This window comes from Bufo bufo, chromosome 1 (genome assembly GCF_905171765.1).
Source record: "Bufo bufo chromosome 1, aBufBuf1.1, whole genome shotgun sequence".
In the NCBI taxonomy this organism is placed as follows: domain Eukaryota; kingdom Metazoa; phylum Chordata; class Amphibia; order Anura; family Bufonidae; genus Bufo; species Bufo bufo.
In genome coordinates this window covers 87323337-87339720 of record NC_053389.1, presented here as the reverse complement: position 1 = coordinate 87339720, position 16384 = coordinate 87323337, and the positions used below count along the sequence as shown (strand labels likewise).

Sequence of the window (16384 nt, the reverse complement as noted above, 5' to 3'; positions counted from 1 at the left end):
TTAGTTAAAATGGCTAGTTTTGTCTAGGGAGCAATCATTAGGAAAAACAAAATGGCCGCCGTCCTATTAGTACACACAAAACCTGCCCTAATCACTAGTGATGGACGAACATCGGCTGGGATGGTTCACGAACGCGATCGCTCAAACAAGTGTTCGCGAACTGCAAGTTCGCAGCGGGCCCCATTCACTTTAATGGCAGGCGAACCTGAAAAACCTTCAGCTCATATTTGCAGCCACCAAATACTTAGTAGAAGTGCACAAATAGTCCCACAACATGGACAGTGACATACTAAAGGGGGATCATAGATAAAAATTACAACAAAAAATATGTATCTTAGTCAGGGGACATTTTTATGCGTCTTAAAGGGAAATTCTCTGAAATGTGTCCTGCTGGAGCCTAGAAAAATGTTATTTTAGGCCACGGGAGTATGGGCCTTAAGAATTAGGCATTCATCTGACATAAAAGAAATTCTGATTATGTGGCTCAAGGTACATTATGCAGTCAATGGATAAAAAATTTACTGTAGGCCACTGGTCTACAGGCCCCAAACATTAGGCATTCACTGGACAGAAAAGATCAAGTGATTATGTGGCAGGAGGTATATTACATGGTCAATGGATATCAATTTTAATGCAGGCCAGTACAAATACAGGTCAAATATGAAAGGAATCTGCTTCTGAATTCACCCTGGTTCCTCCTTTGTCTCCACAGACAGTCACCCGGAGAACTCGTCTCAATGATACACTCAGACAGTGTTCCTGAAACAGTTCTGATTTAAAATTGACCATACGGCCTCTTATAGACACACATCCACACATATTGGAAACAAATGTGATTCACATATTCACTGTTGCTGGGCAGAATCCATTCCCTATATGGACATAAGGCTAATGTAAACATATTCTCCCTCTAGTATGATGTCACCCAGCATCCTGACCTTCATACAGATCATATAGCTTATTCTATTTAACCCTTTAAAATACATACAGTACAGACCAAAAGTTTGGACACACCTTCTCATTCAAAGAGTTTTCTTTATTTTCATGACTATGAAGGCATCAAAACTATGAATTAACACATGTGGAATTATATACATAACAAACAAGTGTGAAACAACTGAAAATATGTCATATTCTAGGTTCTTCAAAGTAGCCACCTTTTGCTTTGATTACTGCTTTGCACACTCTTGGCATTCTCTTGATGAGCTTCAAGAGGTAGTCCCCTGAAATGGTCTTCCAACAGTCTTGAAGGAGTTCCCAAAGATGCTTAGCACTTGTTGGCCCTTTTGCCTTCACTCTGCGGTCCAGCTCACCCCAAACCATCTCGATTGGGTTCAGGTCCGGTGACTGTGGAGGCCAGGTCATCTGGCTCAGCACCCCATCACTCTCCTTCATGGTCAAATGGCCCTTACTTTCAAAGTTTTCCCAATTTTTCAGCTGACTGACTGACCTTCATTTCTTAACCGCCTCCGGACCGCCTAACGCAGGATCGCGTTCCGGAGGCGGCAGCTCAGCGCAGAGTCACGCATATATGCGTCATCTCGCGGGACGCGAGATTTCCTGTGAACGCGTGCACACAGGCGCGCGCATTCACATGATCGGAAGGTAAGCGAGTGGATCTCCAGCCTGCCAGCGGCGATCGTTCGCTGGCAGGCTGGAGATGCGATTTTTTTAACCCCCCTCTCTTTAGACTCCTGTTGACTTGTCTCAGAGGGAGTAGCACCCCTGGGAATTCATCCAGCATTGTGACTTCCTCATCTTTCTGCTCCTGCTCCTCTACGGCTAAATCAATGACATGACGCTATGCACGCTCCAGAAAGAAAGGTGTAAGGTACTATGTCACTGATGGCGCCCTGGCTGCGACTGACCAGTTTAGTGATCTCATCAAAATGGCTGCAGAAGTCTGCATGCGCTGCGCATGAGCAGCCAATGGCGCGGTGAACAAAAACCAAGCTCCCCAGAACCTGTCCTGCTGCAGACTTTGTACAGGTAGTCAACTGCACGTTTCTGCGGGAGCAGTCTATCAAGCATATACAAGGTGGAATTCCAGGATTTCCAGAGTGTCGGGCTGTCACAAATCAGACGTCTGATGGGCAGGTGGTGTCGCCGCTGAACGTCAGCAAGGCGAGCCATGGCTGTGTAAGATCTTGATCTGTAAGATTTTACAGGCCTGCCAAAAGACGTCCTGGATCCCGGGGTATTTGGCAACAAATCGTTGCACCGCTAAGTTCAGGATGTGTGCCATGCATGGCACGTATGTCATTTTACCCTGTTTCAGAGCTCGCAGCAGATTGGCACCGTTGTCGCACACCACTTTACCAACTGTCAAATTGAGCGGGGTTAGCCACTGATTGGCCTGTGACCGCAAAGCTGAAAGGAGTGTAGGACAGGTGTGGCTCTTGGCTTCCAGGCACAACAGCCACAGCACAGCATGGCAACGTCTCACCTGGCACGTCAAATAGGTTCTGGGGAGCTTGGGGGGTGCAGCGGCGGTAGCAGTGAAAATAGAGGAGTCAGCCGAGGAGGAGACGGAGGATGGAGTAGGAGGAGGAGAAGAAGAGGCAGGCCTGCATGCAATCAGTGGCGGTAACAACAAATCCACATGGGTGCCATGGGTTGCATGCTTGACGGCTGTCAGAAGGTTCACCCAGTGGGCAGTAAAATTCATGTACCTTTCCTGCCTGTGTTTGCTAGACCACGTCTGTGGTCAGATGTGTGGCAAAAATAACCTCGCCACTGGGTTTTGGAGGGGCCTGGTTGCCAGCCTCTTGCCCCAGGATTATGGGCCCTCTCATCAGCCCATGCAAAACTTAAACCCCATGGCGATTTGACTGTGTTTGTGGCATCTGAGCGCTCAGATCCAAGCCATATGGGGACATGTGGGGTTTTGAGGTGTGTGACAGAACCATCTGTCTGTGTAATTTGTATTATATGTTATGTGAGGGTACCCAGATAGCTCATTTTATTGTATTCATGTTGTCTGAGTGCCATTCACCTAATAATATGCACTCAGACTTGAGCTATCTGGGGATATGTTAAATGTCTTTGTTTACTGTAAGGGTTGTGACATTGTATGTTTAAATGGTGATTTTTGTCCTGTTGTCCCCACATGTGTATTGGCGATTCCCCTTTGTCCTGAGAGATATTTGAATTACTCCTCGGGCAGAGAGGAGGAATTACTCCAGGGCAGAGAGGAGGAAACCATGATGCATTGTGGGGATGTCTTGTGTCTGTGTATCCTGAATTGCTGCATATCTGTCCTGTGTCACAGTCTTCCATCTGGTCCCCTAGGGGTGTGTCCACCAGATGGGGACCTGCATAAATACGGGCGGGTAGCCCTCAATAAAGAGTTCCTGTTTTACCTTCAACATAGAGCCTCGTCTCATGTGTGTGGGGATTGCTATACGCTGTATACTCCCCTGGCTATTACTCCTAGCTCTTGTAAGAGCTGTTCCTGTTCCTGGTTCCTGTGGTGCTATCGGTGTCGAGCGGAGTGCTTGGAGTCCTCGGGAGGCACTGGGAGCGTTTATCAATGGAGGTACCCGGTCGGGGTGCCAGGAGATCCGTTACAAGATGTATCTTGGCACCGACACTGTGTGCCAGAGATACATTCACTTTCCGCTGAATGTGGCCATATAGCTCCGGGATGCCCTTCTGGGAAAAATATTTACTTCCGGGGACCTTCCATTGCGGTGTGCCAATGGCCACAAATTTTCTAGTCCACCAGTTTATATGGCAGTAATTGGCGTGCTAGCAGTTCCGACAAGCCGGTGGTCGGCCGTTGGCCGTTGGGCAAGAGGGTTATTCCATGTCATCATCTTTTTACGCTCAAACATTTGGGCCATGGAAGCCTGCCTTTTGCCAGATGAACTCGACAATGGCACGGTGGAAGTTGGAGTGGAGGACAAATGGGAGGAGAGAGGAGAAGGAGAAGAGGCAGGACGTGGAGCGCCAGGAGTGTGGCTTTGTGGGTTCAGACGGTGTTGCTTCCACTGGGCTCGGTGATGGGAGGCCAGGTGCCTTCTTAAGGCGGTCGTCCCTAGGTGAGTGTTGTGCTTACCGCGACTTATGCGTTGACAGCAAGGGGCTGCAGATGGCAACACTATTGTCAGCAGCGGACACATTAAAAAAAGCCCACACTGTGGAACCATATGCCAGCCTCCTGGGAGCTCCAGATGTGAACCTGCATGGTGGATGGCTCGTTCCAGATACATTTCCAGTCTGCTTTTTGCCTCCTGTGCACTGTAAGTTCTGCCTGCTTCTCCTCCTTCTCCTCCCTATCTGCTGCTCTGTCTCTACCTCTGAACTCCCCTCCTCTTCCTCTCTTGTGGGCACCCACGTGATGTCCATCGACACATCATCATCGTTACCTTCACCACTACTGACATTAGAGATCTCGGAGTAGGCAACAGTGGGGACCACCCTCCTTGGGCTGATCTGGGTACTGTCGTCAGACTGCTGGGTTTTGACCGTTGATACCTCCTCTTCCTGATCCGATGCCAAGAATGGCTGCGCATCGGTAAGGTCTTGGAATGGATGGGAAAATAATTCCTCTGATTTGAGCGTAGGGTATATGGTGGTGGTGTTGGTAGTGTCTTTGGGGGTGCACACAGCAGAGAGTGAAGAGGGTGTAGATAGAGCGGATGAGGAGGGTGCAGAAGCGGAAGGCTGAGTGAGACACTCAACCAACTCTGGTGCGTCCTTTGACATAATCGCACGCACCTTCTGCAACTTCCCATTCAGGCTCCGGCCTGGTGCACCTGCCTGACCCCTACCACCCCTGCGGAATGGCCTGCCTCTTCCTCTGCCTGTAATTTTCAAAATGACCCTGTGACAAAAGTCCCTTTAGAAGAGCAGTATTTGTGGAAAAAGGTATATCACACCCCTGCCTCAATCAGTTTTTTTTTAGGGCAACTCATATATCGCACCAGTAGAATTTATTTGTTCTAATAGCGTTTTTCACTCTGTGCAGCTGCGGTAACGCAGCAGAACCGCAAACAAATGCTGCACTACCCAAATACAATATATAGAAAATATATTATTGGTATGTAACACCCCTGCTTCAATCATTTTTTTGGGGGGGGCAAATGGTATATCACACCATTTGAATTTTTTTGTTCCAATAGCGTTTGTCACTCTGTTTAGCTGCGGTAACGCAGCAGAACCGCAAACAAATGCCACACTACCCAAATGCACTATATAGAAAGTATATTATTGGTATATCACACCCCCATTGCTGTCATTATGTAAAGATCCAACCAAAAACAGGAGATAAGCCTCCCTAGCATCACCAGCGATGCTAGTGAGGCTTGTCCCCGTTGCGGCCTGCTATTGGCTAGCCTCCCATTGCCTGTCGTTTTGGTGTGCACAATGGGGAGATGCAGCAGAAGGCAGTGCGGGAGCAGGAGCTACGCAGGTGCCGGGATGTGGGGTGAGTATAACCTATATGAGGAACCTGGGCATTTGGGAGTCATTATAGGGGTTGATGACCCCTTTAAAGGGGGGGGAGGAAGCAAACAAAAAAAAAAGACAATGTATAAAAAATATGGGATCTAGGAGAACTCAAACTATCATATACCAATTTCCGGGCCAGTTGGAGCACTTTTGATTCGGGTAAACTCAATCCGGATCCACATGAGATTGTTTGACCAATTTGTTTCACTAGGACCAGAAACAAATTTTAAAAAATTTGCTCATCTTTATTCACATCTTAGTCACATCACACAGTATACACATCTGTGTATCCACAGTTACAGGCAACCTACAAACTTTGCATGTAGTCTGATCTTATAGTAATATGTTACTTTCTTCTACTTGTCCCATCAGTCTCTCACTGTATGGGTTACCAAGAAGCAGAGCCAGAAGTGAGTCATGTACTACCCCTTTCATTTCTCCCCATATATTGCTAGCCTGCTTATTGTACTGTAGTTCTTTGCACAGTGTCACTTATTGTTGCAGTACCTACATCATGGGGCCAATCATGGGGCACTGAGTGAAAAAATTCAGAAGGAGCTATGGGGCTCCATGGAGGGCTGTGACCCCTTTGTTCTGTCAACACAGAACATGGGCAGATCTTCCCCTTATGCCTTATGTCTGTGGAGGCTCCACTCCTGGTTTTGGCTCACAATCACTGATGGAAATCACTGATCAAAACACTGATGTGTGAATGAGGCTTAAGTCTGGAATTCTTTCTCCTCGTTTTTTGAAATTCCATGCTGGGACTTTCTGGCCCAGTAAGGGCAGGGAGAAACAGCGGAGCATAAACTTACAAGTTGAGGCTGAGCAGCCCCATTGAGAGTGGTTCTATCTCCAGAATACTCTTTCCCAGTTAGAGTTGCTTTATGAATAGAGATGTCGCGAACATAAAATTTTCCGTTCGTGAACGGCGAACGCGAATTTCCGCAAATGTTCGCGAACGGGCGAACCGCCATAAATTACAATAGGCAGGCGAATTTTAAAACGCACAGGGACTCTTTCTGGCCACAATAGTGATGGAAAAGTTGTTTCAAGGGGACTAACACCTGGACTGTGGCATGCCGGAGGGGGATCCATGGCAAAACTCCCATGGAAAATTACGTAGTTGACGCAGAGTGTGGTAAGTTGAATTCGCAATGCGATTAATAGTGATGAGCGGCAGGGGTCATATTCGAATTCGCGCAAGGTAATGATTGTGTAATATGCAAATTTTCATAATTTGAATTTTCGGATTCAAATTTATTATTGCGAATTTTTCAATTTACAACTATTAGACAAAGATTATAGCACTATATTAGCTAAATTGCTGTATATTCGATTTTTTGGGAATATTCGCTATATTGCTATAACTTTGTTTTTTTGGAATATTCGTAATATTCTAAAACAAGAATATATATCAATATAGCGAATATTCGAAAAAAACTAATATAGAGCAATTTAGCTAATATAGTGCTATAATCTTCTTTGTCTAATAGTTGTAATTTTTTTCTCATCTGAAGTTCAGATTGGAAAAAAATTACAACTATAAAAAAAAAGATTATAGCACTATATTAGCTAAATTGCTCTATATTCGTTTTTTTAGAATATTCGCTATATTGCTATAACTTTGTTTTTTCGAATATTCGTAATATTCTAAAACAAGAATATATAGCAATATAGCAAATATTTGAAAAAAACAAATATAGAGCAAAATTCGCACTACTCCTAAAGTCAAGTATATTGCAGCCTTCTAATTGGCCCACAAGCTAGAAGCAGGGAGGGATCATGTGTAATGATTAAAAAAAAAAAATTTAATTAAAAAAAAGGGGGAAAAAAAATTAACTATATTCGAAATATTCGCGAATTTTCGAAGTACCTATATTCGCGATAAAAATTTGAAATTCGAATATTCGTGATCAACACTAGCGATTAATATAACCTGCATTAATCGCATTGCGAATTCAACTTAGAGCTAAGTTCCTAATGGTTGTATTGCTAGAATTGACGAATATAACGAATATAGCACTATATTCTCAATCTTAGTTATATTCTAGCAATACAACCATTAGGAACCGAGCTCTAAGTTGAATTCGCAATGCGATTAATATAACCTGTATTAGGCTGAGTTCACACGAGCATGTCCGGATAAGGTCCGGATGCGTTGCGGCAAATGCGTTTTGCACGCGCGTGATAAAAAACTGACTGTGGTACCCAGACCCGAACTTCTTCACAGAAGTTCAGGTTTGGGTTCGGTGTTGTGTAGATGTTATTATTTTCCCTTATAACATGGTTATAAGGGAAAATAATAGCATTCTTTAATACAGAATGCTTAGTAGGTGGTCAATATAGGGTTAAAAAAATATATATATTTACTCACCTTCTCCTCTTGATCGCGTAGCTGCTCATGATTAAAGAAGTAAGAAGAGACCGGCAGCTACGCGATCAAGAGGAGAAGGTAAGTTAATTATTTTTTAATCCTCAATTGACCACCTACTTTGCATTCTGTATTAAAGAATGCTATTATTTTCCCTTATAACCATGTTATAAGGGAAAATAATACAGTGAATAGACTGTCACCTAGCAACCGTGCGTTCGCCGGTGAATAGTTTGGGACATCTCTATTTTTTTCTATTTATGAATTGCTATGTCTTTTTTATTTTTTTATTTGTATAACACAGAATTATATTTCATATTTTCTAGGCTATTTGAAAGTCTCATCAATTGTGTAATATTAACAGATTTAAGAGCAAGCAGAGCAATGGATATACTATACCATCTCACACAGGAGGAAAGGTAATTTTTTCCCCTTGACTCTCGATCTTTGTCCTTTTTTTTAACACTAAACACAACTATCATTATTGACCCAACCACTAATAAAGTTGCACCTATGCTTTGTGGGTTTTGGTTGCTGACGATGACATCAAAGGGCCGTAGTGCAAAACGTGTGTTTGGGCCCTTATGCCTTTAATTATGGAAGAAAATACAGTTGTAGTTTTCTGTTTACATATTGCTTAGGCCATATTCATTAAAACACAGTTTCCCAAATCCTGGCTTATAATCCTAAAAGATATTCTCTCTTAAGTCAGTTAGGGTCACTATTATATTTGTGAAACGTCAGAATCATATTGGAGAAAAGGATTTATTTTATCTTTTATTTTTGACTGTGCCTTTAAATAGTTTGAAAACTTGATTTATTGGCTTCAGGCACTTATGATAGGCTAATTGAAATAATTTGAATTTATTGAAGATGTTATCGTGGCAGTTTTTTAAGGCCTACCTTAAAAGCCTACTTGCCTCTGGTACATCCTTGGGAGCAATTTTCAAATGCGCAAAGGTAGCACGTTTTTATGTTCTGATGATAATATGCAAGTTTAAATAGCATGAAAACATGCAGCCATCATACAGGTTAGAAAGGAGACACATTCTCTTTCCTAGAAATGAAAACAAAGGTAAATTTACTGGAGGAAAGAAGCATAAAAGTATCGATATCAACACTAAAGCTACCAGACTGCACAGGGAGATAATGTCCCTGATTTAACGACAGGAGACAAATTTTAGTTTGTCTTCACGTTTTTTAATTTGTGTAAAGGTAACAGTCTGTGAGCCAAAGTTATGAAAGTGGAAAGCACCAGTTGTTGAATTTAGCACAGGCAAACTATTACATTCTAACTTATTATCACCTGTCACAGCTACAACATGTTGGGAATGGAGATCAGTTGAGACAATGTTTGGGAAATTTCCCAATGATAAGTAAGTCCAAAAACCAATGCGCTTCACAGGAATGACCACAAAACAGCTGGATTCCTGAAACATTTGGCCTGTCATAAACTATTGATAAATGCATCTTTCAATGAAAAATGGCAATTTACTCCTAAATAAACTCAAAACCAGTTCAATTAATCACAGCCAGAGTTTTTTTTGTTTTTATTTGAATAAAATTATCTGGTCTGAAGAAACAAAAATGGAACTGTTTAGCCTTAATGGCCATCTTTACTTATGTACAAAAAAAAGAGGAGGCTTGCAAGTCAATGAGCAACAACCCAACCGTGAAGCATGGAGGTCGCAGCATAATGTTGTGGAGGGACTGGTGCAACTCACAAAATAGATGGCATTATAAGGAAGGAAAATGATGTGGAGATATTGAAGCAATATCTCAAGACATCAGCCAGGAAGATCAAGATCAATTTATTCAAAATGATCAATGACCCCCAACTATACTTCCAAAGTTGGGCCAGTGCTTACTTAGGGTTATTCCCTTCTCAGCCATAAGAGGCTAAGATTGGACAAGACAAGATAACAATGTAAAGGTGATGGAGTGGCCATCACAAAGATCTGACCTCAATACCATAGAAAAAATATGAACGTACCTGACAAAAAAATGTGTGAGCAGGGAAGCCTACAGGTCTGGCTCAGTTATACCAGTTATATCAGGAAGAATGGGCTAAAATTACAACCACTTATTGTGAGGGATTTGTGTAGGGCTACCCAAAATGTTTAATCAAAGATAGACAACTTAAATGCAATGCAAAGAAATACTAACCACGTAAACCATTTAAAATTCTAAACCACTGGGAAGGTGATGACAAAAATAAAAAATGAAATAAATAATCTTCTAGAATTATTCTGACATTTCACATTCTTGAAATATTGTAATAATCGTAACTGACTTAAGAAAAGGAATGTGTAATAGGACTTGTGAAAAACTGAGTTTTAACTTACTTGATTAATGTGTATGTAAACTTATAACTTCCCCTGTGCTCTGCACACTCCCCATCCCCCTAAAAGACTGGGGTAGACATCAGCATGGTGAGGGCAGAGCTGTGTTCTAGCATGTACATATCATACACACTACTTACTAGTGATGGACAACATCTGCCAGGACGTTTCACGAACGCGCGTTCGCGTTCAAATGTTCGCGGCGGGACCCATTCACTTTAATGGCAGGCGAACCTGACAAACTTTCAGGTCATATTTGCAGCCACCAAAAACTTACTAGAAGTGCACAAATAGTCCAACAATATGGACAGTGATATACAAGAGGGGGATCAATGGCAAAAATTCCCACATAAAATATGTATTTTAATTAGGGGTCATTATTATACGTCTTAGAGGGAATCTTTTAAAAATGTGCTCTGCTGGAGCCTAGAAAAATTTTATTTTAAGCTACGGGAGTACAGGCCCCAAAAATTAGCCATTCACCTGACAGAAAAGAACAAGTGATTATGTGGCTGGAGGTAGACGGTCAGTGCATAACAATTTTACTGCAGGCCAGTGGAGTACAGGCCCCAAACATTAGGCATTCACCGGACAGAAAAGAACAAGTGATTATGTGGCTGGAGGTATATTAGGCGGTCAGTGGATAACAATTTTACTGCAGGCCAGTACAGACCCCAAAAATTCACCTTACAGAAAAGAACAAGTGATGATGATGTGGCTGGAGGTACAATAGGCGGTAACAGGCTAAAAATTTTACTGTAGGCCAGTAGTACAGGCCCCAAAAATTAAGCATTCACCTGACAGAAAAGAACTAGTGATTATGTGTCTGGAGGTACATTAGGCGGTCACTGGATACAAATTTTACTGTAGGCTACTGGAGTAGAGGCCCCAAAAATTAGGCATTCACCTGACAGAAAAGGCCTTTTATGCCGCTGTATATACATAAGACAAAGACCATTCTTTGTTCTGGGTGGTGGTGAATATGTGTGGGCTAGCATGAGGAAATTAAATTACACGTAGTTGTAACAGGTGTTGAATTCCTCATTCATTTTTTGAAATGTGAGGTAGTCCACACTGTTGTGAGCTAGGCGACTGCGCTTATCGGTCACATTCCCCCCTGCTGCACTGAATGTCCTTTCAGACAGGACACTCGATGAGGGGCAAGTCAAGAGTACCATGGCAAATTGTGCCAGCTCTGGCCACAGGTCACGCCTGCACACCCTGTAGTCCAGGGGTTCCTCGCTTCTCAGAGCGTCTACATCGGCCGTTAACCCTATATAGTCGAACACCTGTCGGTCTAGGCGTTTCCTGAGGCTGGATCCGGAGCGCTGCTCTCGATGGGTTGGCTGCAAGAATGATCTTATATCCGAAGTGACCAACACATCTTCAAACCATCCTTTTCTTGCAGGCGTGGTAGGATTGGTACCCGCATCTGTTTCACTGTGGGTGGAAATTCCTCTGCCAGTGGCTGCAACAGCAGAATGCAGCATCTCTCGCAGCAAGGCCTGGAAATTCTGCATTCTTCCAGCCCTCTGTGATGCTGGTAACTTGTCATTTTGTGTTTGTACCAGGGGTCTAAGTGCATTGCCACCCAGTACTGGTCCTTCCCCTTTATGCTTTTTATACGGGGGTCCCTCTTCAAACACTAGAGCATGAAGGCCCCCATTTGCACTAAATTGGAAGTGGTGGAGCGCCCTGGCTCCTGCTCATCACCCAGGAGAATGTCGTCCTCGGTCTCCTCCCCCCAGCCACGGACAACACCAGGGATCCCCGAAAAGTTTAAAGTCCCCCTCAAAGCCTGCTCTTCTTGTTCCTCCTCCTCCTATTCCCCCAGCCACCATCCTCCTCTGACTTCTCTTCAGACTCCTGCTGACTTGTTTCAAATGGAGTAGTCCCCCCTGAGAATTCATTCAGCATTGCAACTTCCTCATCTTCCAGCTATTGCTCCTCGACGGCTTGATCAATGACACAAAGCAATGCACTCTCCAGAAAGAAGGCGTAAGGTACGATGTCACTGATGGTGCCCTGGCTGCGACTGACCAGTTTGGTGATCTCATCAAATGGCCACAGAAGTCTGCATGCATCGTGCCTGAGCAGCCACTGGCGCGGTGAAAAGAAACCAAGCTCCCCAGAACCTGTCCTGCTGCAGAGTTCGTACAGGTAGTCGTTAACGGCACGTTTCTGCTGGAGCAGGCTATCAAGCATATACAAGGTGGAGTTCAAGCGCGTCGGGCTGTCACAAATCAGACATCTGATGGGCAGGTGGTGTCGCCACTGAATGTCAGCAAGGCGAGCCATGGCCTTGTAAAATCTTCTAAAGTGGCCAGAGATTTATCTGGCCTGCCGCAAGACGTCCTAGACCCCGGGGTATTTGGCAACAAATTGCTGCACCACTAAGTTCAGGACGTGTGCCATGCATGGCATGTGTGTCATTTTGCCCTGTTTCAGCGCGCTTAGCAGATTTGCACTGTTGTCGCACACCGCTTTACCAACTGTCAAATTGAGAGGGGATAGCCACTGATCTGCCTGTGACAACAGAGCTGAAAGCAGTGCAGGACCGGTGTGGCTCTTTGCTTCCAGGCACAACAGCCGCAGCACAGCATGGCAATTTCTCACTTGGCACGTGAAATAGGTTCTGGGGAGCTTAGGGGGTGCAGCGGAAGAGGCGGTAGCAGTGGAAAAGGATGAGTCAGCCGAGGAGGAGACGGAGGATGGAATAGGAGGAGGAGAAGAAGAGGCAGGCCTGCATGCAATCAGTGGCGGTAACAACAAATCCACACGTGTGCCACGGATTACATGCTTGACGGCCGTCAGAAGGTTCACCCAGTGGGCAGTAAAAGTTATGTACCTTCCCTGCCCGTGTTTGCTAAACAACGTGTCTGTGGTCAGATGTATCTTGGCACCGACACAGTGTGCCAGAGATATATTCAATTGCCGCTGAACATGACCATATAGCTCTGGGATGCCCTTCTGGTAGAAATATTTACTTCCAGAGACCTTCCATTGCGGTGTGCCAATGGCCACAAATTTTATAATGGCCCCCGAGTCCACCAGTTTATATGGCAGTAATTGGCGGGCTAGCAGTTCCTACAAACCAGCGGTCAGCCATTAGGCAAGAGGGTTATCCGGCGTCATCAACTTTTTACGCTCAAACATTTGGGCCACGGAAGACTGCCTTCTGCCAGATGAACGTGACGACGGCACAGTGGAAAGTGAAGTGGAAAGAGGAGTGTAGGACAAATGGGAGGAGAGAGGAGAAGGAGAAGAGGCAGGACGTGAAGCCGGGAGTGTGGCTTTGTGGGTTCTGGCGGCGTTGCTCCCACTGGGCTCGGAGATGGGAGGCAAGGTGCCTTCTTAAGGCGGTTGTACCTAGGTGAGTGTTGTGCTTACCGCGACTTATGCGTTGACAGCACAGGCTGCAGATGGCAACACTATTGTCAGCAGCTGACACGTTAAAAAAATCCCACACTGCGGAGCCATGTGCCATCGTCCTGGGAGCGCATGATGTGGCCATGCATGGTGGATGGCTCGCTCCAGATACATTAGCAGTCTGCTTTTTGCCTCCTGTGCACTACGAGTTCTGCCTGCTTCTCCTCCTTCTCCTCCCTATCTGCTGCTCTGTCTCTCCCTCTGAACTCCCCTCCTCTTCCTCTCTTGTGGGCACCCACGTGATTATATCATCGTCACCTTCACCAACACTGACATTAGAGATCTCGGAGTAGTCAGCAATAGCGGGGACCACCCTCCTTGGGCTGATCTGGGTACTGTCGTTAGACCGCTACCTCCTCTTCCTCATCCGATGCCAAGAATGACTGCGCATCGGTAAGGTCTGGAATGGATGGTAAAATAATTCATCTAATCAAGTGGAGGAGCTATGGTGGTGGTGTCTTTGGGGGTACACACAGCAGAGAGTGAGGAAGTTGCAGATACAGAGGATGAGGGGGGTACAAAAGTGGAAAGCTGAGTGAGCCACTCAATCAACTCTGGTGCGTCCTGTGGCGTAATCGCACGCACCTTTTCCAACTTCCCACTTAGGCTCTGGACTGGTGCACCTGCCTGACCCCTACCACTCCTGCGGAACGGCCTGCCTCTTCTTCTGCCTGTCATTTTTAAAATGACCCTGTGCCAAAGTCCATAGAGAAGAGCAGTATTTGAGGAAGCTGGTATATCACAGGCCTGAATCAGTATATTGTAGAAGCAGGTATATTGCACCCCTCAATCAGTATTTTGTGGAAGTCGTGTATCGCAGGCCTCAATCAATATTTTGTGGAAGCAGGTATATTGCACCCCTCAATCAGTATTTTGTGGAAGCAGGTATATAGAACCCCTGAATCAATATTTGGTGGAAGCAGGTATATCGCACCCCTCAATCAGTATTTTGTGGAAGCTGGTATATCAAACTCCTTAGTCAGTATTTTGCAGAAGCAGGTATATCGCATCCCTCAATCCGTATATTACACCTGTTGCAAATAGTTGTTCCAATATCGTTTGTCCCTCTATATACCTGCGGTATCGCAGCAGAAGCGCACACAACTGCTGCACAATACAAGTGCACTATAGTATACTTTTTATGTTAGAAATGATATTATAGGTATATCACACCCCTCAATCATTTTTTAGGAGGGCAACAGGTATATCACACCAATTGCAATTAGTTATTCCAATAGCATTTGTCCCTCTATATAGCTGCGGTATCGCAGCAGAACCGCACACAACTGCTGCACATTACAAATGCTCTATAATATGCTTCCTATATTAGAAAGTATATTATAAGTATATCACACCCCTCAGTGCCTCAGTATATCACACCTATCGATATAACACATATACCAGTACTTAAAAGGACTTTTGTGGCTCTATTAGTTAGCGTTTGGTGTCCCTAACAGTCTGTCCCTGCTCAACAAAGCAACCTCTCCCTACACTGGCAAAACACAGAATGTAAAATGGCTGCCAGATTGGGTTCTGTTATAGGATGGGGGTGTGTCCACGAGCAAAGTTCGCTGTGAAACGACCGCCGGGCGAACCGCAAGGCCATCTCTACTACTTACTATAGCCTTACCATGTTTAGAATAGAAGTTTTCTATAATTAGAAAGTGTCACCGCCAGACATCTGAGAAGCTCTGACAGACGTTCTTCAGAACCTCCTGCTTGAGGTTCTTTTGTTTTGCTTTCGTTTTGTCATCTCGTTTCCCTCTCTCAGCTGTCATCTAGTTGCACTGATTGCATCCCTTTAAATCCCCTCCCATACTGCATCACTTTGCGGTTTATACAACTTCCTGGAGTGTGTGCATGCTGGATGCTACAACTGATGCTTCTACAGATAAGTCTGTTCATTTATCTGTGTTTTCCTGTTTGCTTGATCATAGGTGACCCTGACTCCCTCCGTATTAAGTGTAGGGAGCCGGTGGTCGTGTCCCCTCACTATTATAGGGTGTTCAGGTTTCATACAGTCGAGGAACGAGGGTATGCAATTACTGTATCTACCATAGAGATTTTTGCATAGGCTGAGCAGTAAGGGAGAGAGCTAGGGCTGTTTCAGATCCTTAGTTTTGGATCAAGTCAGTCGGATCTTCATTTGTGTCTTCTAGTTTTCTGTAACACCTTCCGTGACTGAAAGCTAATACATATTACTGGTTTACTTATAAGCACAATATAGGATTCTAAAGACACTAGTAATATATATTAGCTTTCTAAGTATAGAAAAACTCTCTCTCAATATGATAAGGCTATAGGCTGGATAGAAAATGTATATTCTCAATATAGAAAGCTATAGCTTTACTATAGGAATGTTGCCTTCAGGACCTAACACATTTTGAGACAGATTGATCATCCGTGTCTGAATTCTGCACCTTTCAGACAGGGAATTGCAGATGATTTGCCGTAATAGAAATATACACTGCCCGCCCCCCAAAAGTGTCTCAACTAAAAATATTTTGTTGGACCACCTTTAGCTTTGATTACAGCACGCATTCGCTGTGAAATTGTTTCGATTGGCTTCTGCAATGTCACAAGATTTATTTCCATCCAGCATTGCATTAATTTTTCACCAAGTTCTTGCATTTATGATGGTAGAGTCTGACTGCTGCGCAAAGCCTTCTCCAGCACATCCCAAAGATTCTCAATGGGGTTAAGGTCTAGACCCTGTAGTGGCCAATCCATGTGTGAAAATGATGTCTCATGCTCCCTGAACCACTCTTTCACAATTTGAGCCCGA

At 44.4% G+C, this 16384-nt stretch overlaps 1 protein-coding gene across 1 annotated transcript in view; it reads left to right on the top strand.

The window, feature by feature from the left end:
* TTC12 (tetratricopeptide repeat domain 12) overlaps window positions 1–16384 on the top strand; it is a 175848-nt gene that overhangs the window by 112130 nt on the left and 47334 nt on the right. The window contains exon 14 of the mRNA XM_040426869.1: window positions 8155–8247. Coding sequence (XP_040282803.1) covers window positions 8155–8247 — 93 coding nt within the window. The remainder of the gene's footprint in view (window positions 1–8154; window positions 8248–16384) is intronic.